We start from the raw sequence: 12,403 nt of genomic DNA on the forward strand, positions 1-12,403 counted from the left end.
TCTTGCTTCCGTCTTTAAGCACTTTCCCTTCTTATCCTTGACCTCCACATTCTTACTCTACCCCCCCTCCCTCTCGGTGACAGTCCCACGCCCCTCCTTGCCCCGCCCCCTCTCGCACTGTCACTTATCGCACATCTTGCACACCTACCTCCCAGGAACCGTTTCTCACTCAAATACTGCCGCTCTCCCCTTTGCCAGCTCCCACTCCCTTGTACCCTTCTTTTCCAAATCTTCGTCAGCTCCATTCTCGACTCTTGTGAACCCTCTTGCACACTCTCTTGCACACACGTCCTCCCCAGCTCTCTTGAAGCCGTTTTCTTTCCCTTAACCATGTTCTTGCACACCGTGGCTTTGCTGCACACTCGTTCTTGAATTTCTGCTTGTTCTTGTCAGCTCCCGGGTGACTTCTCCATCTCCCTTGGTGGAATGTTACCACCTCTTCCCTTTTGCACACTCGTCTCATTCCACACGCTCTTGGGCCACGTTATCGTTTCTCTTTCCGCACCTTTATTTTTTGTCCTGTGAAGGAACAGCTCTGCAGAGATTTCCACTCTGCCTGTTCTCTCTCCCCTCACGCTCTTTTCTCTTTCTGGCGAGAGGAGACCCTATGCACGCTCCCTTCTTGCTCATCATCCTTCCACACTTCCTTGCTCACATCCTCCCTCCTCTCTCTCTTCCCAATCCTTCTGGGCCATCTGTCCATCCGTTTTGCACGAAGATCCCCCCTGTGCTCCTAACCTTTCTGCGTCTTCAAGAAATTCCTGCTCCCTCCAGCATGGCTGTTCCTTCCCGCACGGTATCCCCCCCCCCCCCCCCCCCCCGTATTCCTGGGGCTGGGGAATTGTAAGCCACCCCTTCCCCTGCGAAGCCCCCTCCCCTACTGTGGGTAAAGGGGGGAGGGCATCGCCCTCAGGTCCCCCCATGTTCAGCTGCCAAAGAAGGGAGCTCCCCCTCCTTCTCCCAAGCCCATTCCCCCTCTGCCGCCCCCTACCCTCGAGGGGGGGGCGCTCCGTCCATGGGGGGGAGGGTGCTTGCAGCCCTCTCCCCTCACCACGTCAGGGATCTGCGGGGAACCTTGTGGGAGGGTGTGGGAGGGGGGAGGGGTGGCGAAGAGGGGGGCGGAGGTCGCGCTGGGCCCCTACCCGCCCCCTCTCCCTTGTCGGATGCCCCCCGTCCGCAGGGGGCCTGCGCGGCGCCTGTCTATCAAGGGCTTGTTCATTCTGGATGGGTGCCGCGGGGTTGGGGAGGGTGAAGGGGGTGGGGGGGGGAGGAGCAGTCGGGTGGGGAGGGGAAGGGACAGGATGGGGGGGCAGCGCGGGGCGGTGAGGAGAGACAAAGCAAAAAGAGGAACAATAACAAAAGAAAATACAAAAAAAAAAAAAAGAATCCTAGAACACACACAAAAAAAAATCCAGAAAAAAACCTGAAATAAAAGCCCGAGAATTGTCTTCCAAGGGGGGTGGGAGGAGGAAGAGGAGGGGGGCGGATGAGGACGTCTGGTTCTCGCTGAGACCGGGATCGGCACGCGTTGAAAGCCCCGGAGCCCGGGTCTTCCCTCCCGCGGGCCTCAGTTCATCCCTCAAGGGATTGGGACCCAGGCGTCCATTTGCAGGAACTGGGGGAAAATTAGGGAGGCGGGATTATATCATGGGGGTTCGTCCCTACCCCCCATCACCTCCCTCCCCCTGTCTCCCCACCAAGATTTTGCAGAGAGAAATGGCTTTTGTACCAGGTCATTCTTTATAATTAAACTCACAGTATCCACCCCCTCGAGCCGGCCCCGCCTCCTTCCTGGGGAGGCAACGCCCCCTTCCCTCCGGGGTTCCGGGAGGGGAGCCGGAGCCAGCTGGGCGGTGCGCAGGCGCAGCAGGGGCCGGCCCCCACGCGTCAGTCTTCCTCGGTCGGCTCCGCCCCCAGGGCCTCGAGCATGCGCCGTCGGACCAGGGAGCGGCGCAGGTGCAGGCGGTAGTCGCCCCGCAGCAGCTCGTCGTGGCGCACGAGCGGGTGCGCGAGCCCGCGGAGGCGGAGCCCCGAGCGCAGCAGGCGCGAGCGAGTCTGGAAGTCCGTGACCGAGATGAGCCACCTGCGAGGGGGCGGGGCCAAGAGGAGAGGGGCGGGGCGAGACGGCGGGGGGATCGCTGGTGGTCCCGGGCCCGCCTTGGATTGTCCAAGAGTCCCTGCCTGGTCCCTTAACCCGTCACTGCGTCCCTAAGCTCTCCAGCCGTGCCCTCGCGCCGAGGTCAACGTGGACTTCGACCCTCACATGGGTCATTCTGAGGCCCCGTCTTCCCTCTCAGCCTGGTTCTGTCGCCTGATGGAGGTTTGTCGAGGCTTCATCTTTTCAAACCGCCGCTCAGGGGCCCGACTCTCACCCCGCAGCTCCAGGCCCCGCCCTTCAGTGTGGCTCTCAGGCCTGTCCCCTGGTCTAGGTCCCTCCCGGCCCCGCCCCCGACTAGACACTCCAAGCCCCTGCCCACCGCGTCACTTCTGGCCCGGCCCCTACAATGTGCTCAGTCCAGGCTCCGCCCCCTCGTGTTGCCTTCCCGGGCTCCGCCCCCACACCTCGGTCTTTCCCATCCCGTCACCACTCCAGGTCCTGCCTTCTCTGTGATCTCACCGGGCCCTGCCCCCCTCACCGCGCCCACTCTCGGCTCCGCCCCTTCCCGGTTCCCGTTCAGCCCCATCGCCCCGCCCCCGCCCCAGGCCCCGCCCCCTCCTGCCTTTATATACCGGCCCCGCCCACTCAGCTCCTTCGCCGCGACTCCGCCCCCGCCCCCGCGCTCACTAGGCCCCACCCGTCACTGCCTTCACTCCCGGCCCCGCCTCCTAATCGTGCTCACTGATGCCCCGCCCCTCCCGGTCCCTCCAGGCCACGCCCACTTTTCGGTCCTTCCAGGCCCCGCCCCCGGCTCACCACCGCCCCGCCCCTCCCAGTCCCTTCAGGCCCCGCCCACTCATCAGTCCCTCCATGCCCCGCCCCCTGCTCGCCGATGACCCGCCCTTCCCAGTTCCTCTAGGCCACGCCCCTGGCTCCCCGCCGCCCCGCCCCTCCCGGTCCCTCCAGGCCCCGCCCCCGCCGCGGGCTCACCGGTCCCGGCGGCCCGCAGTCCCACAGATGACGTTCATGTTCTCAAAGCGGATGCTGCTCACGCGCCCGCTCTCCATGGCCCCGGGTAACTCGGCCTCCAGCGCCTCCAGCACCTCCAGGTGGGTGAGGTCCTCCTCGGGCTGGGGGAGTCGGAGAGAGAGCCTCAGCCCGGAGCACCCGGGTTCAGAAGTCTCCACCCTAGACCCCACCTGCAGAACCCGCCAGAGTCCCAGGTGGCATTTGAGGGACAAGGATTACACTTGATCCCAGGGTCCTGTCGCTCTTGTCAGAGCAGGGAAAACAGGCATCTCTCAGATAGAAAAGCATCTACTGTCATTCAAGGTCATTCTCCAAAAAACCAGTGCCACCAAGCCCATTTGTCAAAAAGTCAATGAACAGTTGGCTGAATGATTCACCAAGCTACCGAAAACTTTTCTAGCAGTCTGCCTTGGACGGCAAGCTTTTGCCAGCTCTTGAGGACTTCCGTGAGGATTTAAGTCATACATTTTTTCTTTTATATTCATATTAGCATTTTTAAGGAATGTTCAGTTGTCAAAAAATAAGGATCATAGGGGTTTTTGACTTCTTGTCAATCTGTTTAACATTCAGAAACAGATATTGATCACTAGCCACATTTTCAGCATGAGATGACCATGTCAGAGGTGACATACAGTTGTCATAACATATAAAATTGCTGAGGAACCAGAATGAAATAGTGAAATTGGTCACCTCTAGGAAGGCCACCCTTGGGGGTGTGGGGGAAGGTGGGGTCCCTTGTTCAAAGCCACAAAGAAGAGGAGCAATGGGGTAGGTATTGATCCCTAAAACAGGACAGCAATCCCCGTATGGGGGTAAATTCACAGATCAGCTGAGGGAGCACCTCTGAGGCCTGTGCCTGGTATACAGTAAGCGCCACATCAATTCTCATTTAATTCTCACATGAGTGAGACCCTAACAGATACCTCCTCTGACTGAGAGCAGGGATTGCCAAAGGATTCATACACTGAACGACCAATTCGCTAATCTGTCAAAAACATGGGCTTTGTCTTATGAGTTTTTGCTGTATTTGCAAACTTTACAGAATTTCGTAGTAGGTCGGTTAGCAGGATTCTCTTTGCCCTCAGTCTCCTCTCTCTCTACCTTTCAATCTCCCCCTCTCTCTCCCCCTCGGTCTCCCCTCTGGGATCAGCAGTGAGAAATTTGACAATTCATCCTTTGATAAATTTGCAATCAATTTCCAGCAACCTGTTCTGGTGCCAGGCCCACAGCTGGTGAGCCACAGAGCCTGGATTCAAACGCTTTCCACCTCGATTCTGAGCCTCTGCCCTTTCCACCACCCCGTCCAAAGCCAAGGGGGCAGCGGGGGGGCACTCACCGAGGTCTCCATGCACAGGCAGAGGGGCTGGGCGGCGGGCGGCGTGGGGAACTTCCGGATACACGGCAGCTCCCGGTCCAGCGCCTCGTATTCTGCAATGACCTGGCGCAAGTACTGCTTCCTGCGGAGACAGCGAGCGGGCAGGGCCCTCCCAGGTCAGGGGGCTCGGCCATGGCACTCGGGGGATCTGAGGTCAGAAGTCACGGGGCCGGGCGTCACTCACGAGGATTTGAGGGGCCTGCCCAGGGTGTGAGCCCGCATCTCCTCTGGGGTCTCTAGGTCCACAAGGAGGGCTCCTGGGGACAGAGAACTGAGTGTCAGCTGCCCTGAGCACTCCTCAGACATTATTCCGCTTAAATGGCACCACCAAGTGCTTTCCATGCCACCCCCAGAATAGCTCTTACGCCAGTTATTAAGCTATTGTCTCTCGGGTCCAAACTCCACACAGCTCTATGATACCAGGATGTGGGGAGGCTATCAACCCCATTTCAGCTTTGACAGCTGGGTTCCTATTAGGCTCTGCCTAAAGGGGGCGCTAGAGGGAGCCTGCAGGGCAGGAGGAACAGGAGGGGACTGGCCCCTTCTTGCTTCCTGTCGCAGTCACCCTAGCCTCGCTTCTTCGTGACAGCAGTGTCCCTTCGCTCCAGCAACAGCATTTGAATCCAGTTGGTGGGTTTTTCCAACACTCAGAACCAGCTTCCTGATTGGAACCTGACTGATAACAGCTCTCACATCTGGGCCTTTCTAGACAACCCCACCCTCAGCTAACTGGTCTCTCTTATAGCCAGCCAGCTGCCAGTTGTCCCATATAATCCATTTTCCCCTCCATCTACAGCCCCAGAGTTTTACCCAGCACACAGCCCCCCAGCTAGAGACAACAGTTCCCAGCCTCCTTTGCAACTAGGTGAGGCCGCATGATCAAGTTCTCCCCAGCAGTGTTAGCAGGAGTGAGGGGGCGACTTCGGAGTCATTTGCTTAAAAGAAGATTGTTTGTCTTAGACGCGTTGCTCCTTCCCATGGATTGGAATGCAGAGGTATCAAGAAACCAGCTTCCAACTTGCTAGAGATGGTGAAGCAAAAATATGGAGGGGACCTGGGTCCCTCCATCATCTCATGGGGCTGAGATGTCCCACCGATCCAGACCACCGGCCTCCCGTTACAGGAGAGGGAAATAAACTGTCTTCTGAATGCCACTGTGTTTGGGGGTCTCTTTGTTACAGGAGCTGGCCTGGCCCTCCCAGGACATAAACAGTTTCACAGAACAACCTACATTGGCCAAGGCCACTCTGTGACCGTGATGGACCGAGATAAACAAAGGACCACTCCAGAGTTGCGTCTCAACACAACAAAACATGAACCATCCCCCTCTTGGCTGAGAGCTGATGCTGCGGCTCTCTCAACCATCGTGTCAGCTCCATTCATGGGCGTGCCTCCACGTCCGGCCAGCATCCGGTCCAGAGCGCAGCCCGCTTCCCCGAATATTCCCAAGGTCACCTCACACAGCCCCGCTCCTGTGAGCCCTCACTAACAACCTCTCCTCAGACATGCCGTGTGGAGACTTGACAGTGAGTCTCCCTCATTATAAGTCAATCAAGTCGGTGGGGTACTGGTAAATGTCTAACTCCCTCCCTCTCTGTCTCTCTGTCTCGCTCTTTCTCACACACACGTGTAGCATTTGCCAGTTTCCACGGTGTCAATATTCTCACCACTGCCAATTTCACGCTACACACAATGTTAACAACCAGCTTGCAAAATTCAACCATCAGCTCTCGCGAGCCAGTACAGGCTGTCTCCAGCCCAGAGCCACATCACAGCTATGCTCCTGGTCTTTGACTTCAGGACAACGACACAGCTCTGCTTGTACCATAGTAAGTACATCTCTCCGGTCCCTGGCTCTGCCCTCCCATATGTTTCCGCAGGACATCTGGGATGTTCTTTTCGTCTTGGTGACCCCTGCTTACAGACCACCAGAGGCTCCCTCTGGCCTTCAGGATAAAGTCCTCCCTGCATTGGACTTGCTCTTCAATGTGCCGTCTGGGGAGCAGTACCGTCTTTGAAACAAGGTCCATTCCAGACCTACAGGACCAGAATCTGCATTTTAATAAGACCCCCTCTGAGAAGCGCCTGCCCTGCATCTGGTCACCCCATTGACCTCTCATTTTTCTGCAGCCGCCCTGGCTTCCCCTCCATCCATCCAACACAGTGATCTCCTTCTCAAGTCTGTCCACTTACCAAAAAATAATAACTTCGTGTTTACAGTCCCTTTTAAAAAGCCAAGCACTTTTTAAAGGACTTTCCATTGCATCCTCATGACAACCTTCTGAGATAGCGTAGTTTAACAAATGATGAAACGGAAGCACAGAGAGGTTAAGGGACTTGCCCAAAGTCACACAGCCCAAAATGATAGACTCAGGATAAAAATCTAGGCATCTGGATCCAGAGTCTGTTCTCAGTCTCCCCAGTCTGCTGCCTCTCGCCCCACTCTTGTTTAGACAACAGCCTCCTGACTCCTCTCTCTCTCTAGTCACCCAAACAGAATAGCATTTTGAAATATAGATCTGATCATATCTCCCCTCTTCCTCAAAACCCTCCCAGGACATCTCATTGTCTTTAGGATACCTTAAGTCCAAAGTTTTCTCTGTGACCTCCAAGACCACACCTGTTCAGACCTTGCTGACGTCTCCCCAACATCCCGTGAGCAACACGAGGGCAGGGACCTGTCTTCTGCCCTCGGCATCTAGCAAAGCACCAGGCACATAGCTGGTTCATGCTCAGGATTTATTGAATAAAGACTAAAAGAATATAACTACCAAGTGCAATGTGTAGCCTTTGGGTCCTAATTCAAACAAACCAACTGTAAAAAACAAACTTTTGAAATAATTAGGGAAATTTAAACATGTACCAGGTATGAGATGATATTCCAGAATAATTGTTAATTTTGCCAGGTGTAATTATGGCATGGTAGGTGTGTTTTTAAAAATCCTTAGCAATTAGACACATGCTGAAGTACTTAAGTGTGAAAAGGAATTACGTCTCGGATTTTCTTTGAAACAGATTTGTCCTATAGAATATCCCCCCAAAAATGTGGGGGGGGGGAGGGACCCAGATGAAACAAGATTAGCAAAACATTGATAGTTGTTGAAGTTAGGTATTGGGACATGTCGATTCATTATGCCGTTCTCTCTATTTTTGTGTATGTTTGAAATTTTCCATCATAGAAAAAAATTCTTTACATTTAAAATAACTTGGAAATAAGATTACATACCCTCGAAAAGTGTGTTCAAAAGATGCATGTGAAAAACTGTGAAGAAAACGGTTTCTCATGAAATGTGACATTAGAAATAAATATTTCTAAACTACAACAGGGAGTTTGATATATTCGTTTCAATGTCTATGTCTAACTTAATAAAAATATAAACTAAAAAACAGCCACTTATTGAATAATTGAGTAAACGCAACCATTTCAAACTTAAACGGGCATCTCCAAGGCCTCCCGTGTTCCCTGGGGGATGCTGGAGAACAAGAGATGCGTGAGACCCCGCCCTGCCCTCCGAGGTCTCCTAGTCTTGGGGGGAGGTGGTCACTGGAAAGAGTAATACCGGATACAACAGCAGTGTCACAAGGCAGGAAGAGAAGCCCTGTCTGGGGGCAATCAGGGAAGGCTTCTTAGAGGAGGTGATGTCTACAGTGAGACCTATAAAGAAGTGGCTGGGAAAAGGATGTTTCCTGCAGAGGGACCACCATGCGCTAGACCTTTAAGCAAAGGAGAATACCGTCGTCTGCAGAAACTTCCCAGAATCCTCTTCACCCCTAAGACTAAGGTGCCCTCATGGCAATCGGAGGTTATTAATTATTTCTGAGATGGCGTGGTTCGTGTCTGCCCATTCTGCAGGAGAGCAGGCTGGGTCATTTCACTCATTAGGCACTATGGGCAAAATGCTTGGGACCCATGGGCTTTCTAATGGCCTGGGCCAAAGGTTGCAACCTGACAAGCTACAAATGTTATTGGTCCCAAAACACCACAAGGAAAACAGCGAAACCGAAATGAGCAAATGTTGGTCTACAAAACCGGCCAACTGGTCAACTCAATTCCACTCCATTTTTTTTGGAGCTCTACATAAATTCTATTGATCAGGTGGGTGCCTCAGTCTAGGGTGGAGATGGTGAGGGGTGGGGTCCCCAAAAGAAAGAGGGCTTCAAAGACACTAAAAGAGACTGAGGACAGAGAAATGGTGTCTGTTCTGCCACCAGGGTGTTTGTTATGCCTGGTATAGCATTTGGCACAGAGGAGGTCCTTAGAGCAGACACGAGAAAGGAGACCCCCCTCAGCCACTCCCATCCTCCTTCCCCCATTTAAGGAGGGTCCATTCCTCACCCGTGCAACTCAGGGGGGCTCACCAGTCTCCAGTTCCCTCGGATATATCCAGTTTAAACAAACGTCTTCCAACATTTACTGTTCATCATAATCACCAGGCAAGCATTCAAAAACTATAGATGCTAGGGCCCCCGTCCTAGAGATTCTGGTTAAATTGGATCTGAGGTGGGGTTAGGTACCATCGTATTTTTGTTTTTTAAATCCTCCCACCTGATGTGTAGCCAGAGTAGAGGACCACTGACTAAAATCATCGTGATAATCTCATTTCTTTTGACAGGGATTGAGACAGGAGTGGGCAAGTGGCTGAGTGCTGACCAGTGAGATGTGAGGAGAGATCATTTGGGGGTTCTTAAAATGAAGACCTCGGAAGTGATGCCTGGAACTGTGGCAGCCCTCTTGTGACCATGAGGTAAGCAAGCTGGTGTGCAAAGGGGGACATATCCTGGACCAAAAAGCAGGGAAATAGAAACTAGGTTCTCAATGATATCATTGAGCTGCTGACTCAACCAAACCCAAATCTTCCCCCACCACTGGGCTTCTTTTTGGGTAAGATAACGACTTTCCTATTCTTTACTCTACACGAAGTCCAATTTTCTATTACCTGCAGGCCAAATGCATCCCCACCAAGATATTACTCGATAAATGTTGAATGAATGAATGAATGAATGAACTGTGCTAAAGCAGAGTGCAAGTAGCTCTGGAATTAGAGCCTGAAGTTGTCAGCTGGTGTCAGACCACAGGGGCCTTGAACACCGGGCTGGGAGCTGGGACTCTCCCCAGGGAGTGATGGGGAACAAGGGAGAGCTGTGAGCAAGGGAGAGAGAGAATCAGCGCCGGGTGTCAGAAAAACCCCTTTGGAGCTCTGTGGGAGATGGGCTGGAGGGCAGAAACTGGAGACCAGGGGTCACATGGAGAAGTAGACACGGGGCAGAGCGAGTCAGGGGGCAGGAAGACGGGGCTGGAGACTTATGGCTGTGAGGAGGGAATTAGGGGGGCAGCACCTGAGGTCTAGCCCCCCTAATTGGGCTGGGACGGGTTGGCAGTGGGTTTATTTGAAGATGGGAAGCAGGGAGGAGGACTGGCTTTGGGGGAAGATGCTGAGCTCAGAGCAGGCGACAAGGAGAAGGTGAGGGACCAGGGGGTGGGGTTCTAGGGGGATAACGGCCTCAGAACAGTAGTTAAGGCCCCAGAGGTTCATGGGAAATGTAGTTCTGGGTCCGGAACATTGGCCGGGGAACTGCAGAGGCTCATGGGAAATGTAGTTTTGAGGTCCAAAGGGTACTGTCCGGGAATCTGGTCGACGTTAAGAGTCTGGGGTGGCCCTCTCTTTGGAAGGCCAGTGACTCGCTTCAGGCCACACTGCAAGCCAGGGCTCCCGCACAATGCATGGATGAAGGAAATACACACACACACACACACACACACACAAACATACACACACGTGCACACAGCTCAGTACCTGCCTCCCTGTTCATGCTGAGGGTGCCCTTGGTCGAGGAGCACAGGGGCTCCCCCTCTTGCTGCATCCTGGGAAGGCGGGTGGGGGATGTCTCAGGAGGGTGGGGAGAACGGCTCTGACTGGGCCACCCACCCCAGTTCCTTCTCCCCACAGCTGCCTCCTCGTTCTCCTCTTGGAAGCCCCGGGAGAAGAATATGGAAGAACCGGAAGGCTGAGGCCACATAGTCATCCGGGTCCCCCTAACCTCAGGGAGCCCCTGCATGCCCCAAAGCCTTCCTTTCCACTGGCCTGTCTCCTCCTCCGTCTCTCCCTGTCTCCTGGAGTCTCTCCCCTCACCCCCATCTCCCCCTCTCTCTTCCTCACTCTCTCCCCATCTCTCTGCCCCCCCTCCCCTCCCTCTCTCCCCGTCTCTTTCCCCTGATTTCTCCCCATCTCTCTCCCCATCTCTCCTCCACTCTTTCCCTTGGTTTCTCTGCCCCCTTCCTCCCCACTTCTCTCCCCTCTCGCGTTCCATCTCCCCAGTCTCCTTCTCCATCACTCTCCCCGACATCTCCCCAGCCCCCGAGCCCTGCCCCTCTTCATAATTTTTGGCCCCTCTCTAACCCTATCAGCCTCTCTCTGTCTCCCTACCTCTCCCCCCATCTCCCCCCATCTCCCCCCAGTCTCCTTTTTCCATCTCCCCCCATCTCTCTTCTCTCATAGCTGCCTCTGCCCAGCTCCTTGGCTCCCCTCCCCTCTGTCATCCCCCTTCTGTTCCCACTTGCCCTCCGCTCATCCCTGTGTCACGCAGGAACTGGTTAGACACAGGCAAGATTCAAACAGAAACTGGATTCTAAGTGGGGGAGGGGAAGGTGGGCAGGGGGGCTTGGTTGCCATGGTACCTCCAGAGGAAGGGGGAGGGGCTGGGGGCCCGGACCCTGGGTCTGAGGGAGGAGGGGCTGGGGGCTCCTGGGGCCCAAGCACCGGAATAAAGGGGTCTAGTCACATGGCTGCCCATTAGACATCCCTTTCTTTGTGTCTGCAGAGCTCTCAGCAGACTGTAAGAGAGAAGGCTGTACTTTCTTAGTTATTCTGTCTGCCCTCCCCGTCTCTGTCTCTGTTCCCTGTATCTCTAGTCCTCTTCTCTCCACTTCCAGAGAGTCTCTGCCTTGACTGTTTGTTATTCCTGCTTTATAAGCATCAGTTCCCTGCTTTCTAGGAAGCAGCCCCTTGATTTTCTGAGTGATTTGTTCAAGGGTGAGCTTAAAAAGCAATCTAGGATACAGAATCAACCCTTGAACTTTTGCTGCACCTGTTATGGAAGAGCATCTTTCTTTTTCCACTGAGGTCGCTAGGCTGGTCAGAGCCTAGGTTGGAGCTGCTGGAGGCCATCACATCACCATATGGGGAGAGAACCTGCCTGAGAGCAAAGACAACATGAGGAAAGCAGAGACCAAAGATACAGACAGTCAGATTCCTGATGATGATTGGGACACCTGGATCCAGCCATGCCTGAAGCCCTCATCTGCCCAATTAATTCCCTCTTATGCTTAGGTCATTTGAGTTTCTGTTACTGGCAATTAAAAGAGTGCAAGCTTAAATAGACTCAGTTCCAGACTCAGTTCTTCTGTGGCCCTGACACCCTTTCAGCATCCTCCTGTCTCCTTCTCCCCCATCAGGCTGTCCTCCATTTCCAGTTGTCCAGTCCATCCCTATAGGACAGGGGACGTCTTCCATTCCCATGACCACAGGCACACCTAGCCCCACAGCCCATCAGTGTCCAGGCTCTATCCTTCCACACCCCCAACACCCACTCAAGCTTCAAGGTCCTTTCCTGCTGGACCCACACCCCAGCCTCCTTCTTGCCCTCCCATCCTCCAGTCTCTACCCCTCATTCCTCCCCCCACAGGGTTCCAGAGAAGTCTTTCTGCACCCAGAGCTGACCCTGCCCCTCCCCTGCTCACAGCCCTCCCATGGCTCCCCAGCACCCCTGGACAACTTTCAGCCCCTCAGCCAGGTGTTTGAGATCTGCATAATCTGGTCCACCCTCCTCTCCCACCTCACCCCTGCAAACATTCTCCAATCACCTTTTATTATTTTATTTCATTAATCCCTCCCATCTCACTC

The 12,403-nt window shown here is 54.3% G+C and overlaps 1 protein-coding gene across 2 annotated transcripts; it reads right to left on the bottom strand.

The window, feature by feature from the left end:
* Positions 1–1,712: 1,712 nt before the first annotated feature.
* Positions 1,713–11,057, bottom strand: C33H19orf81 (chromosome 33 C19orf81 homolog). 2 transcript variants are annotated; one of them, XM_087422275.1, is made up of 6 exons: positions 10,952–11,057; positions 10,302–10,367; positions 4,687–4,759; positions 4,464–4,584; positions 3,089–3,228; positions 1,713–2,083 (listed from the first exon to the last, which is right to left on the bottom strand). In XM_087422275.1, exons 1-6 carry the CDS (start codon positions 10,995–10,997, stop codon positions 1,888–1,890), a joined length of 642 nt encoding a protein of 213 aa, XP_087278401.1. In that variant the 5' UTR covers positions 10,998–11,057; the 3' UTR covers positions 1,713–1,887. The 2 variants fall into 2 exon arrangements, with proteins under 2 accessions (XP_087278401.1, XP_087278400.1); XM_087422274.1 differs by lacking the exon at positions 10,952–11,057 and having other exon boundaries at positions 10,298–10,379.
* Between the last annotated feature and the right edge of the window lie 1,346 nt (positions 11,058–12,403).

This window comes from Ceratotherium simum, chromosome 33 (genome assembly GCF_057802395.1).
Source record: "Ceratotherium simum simum isolate JZ-2026a chromosome 33, ASM5780239v1, whole genome shotgun sequence".
In the NCBI taxonomy this organism is placed as follows: domain Eukaryota; kingdom Metazoa; phylum Chordata; class Mammalia; order Perissodactyla; family Rhinocerotidae; genus Ceratotherium; species Ceratotherium simum.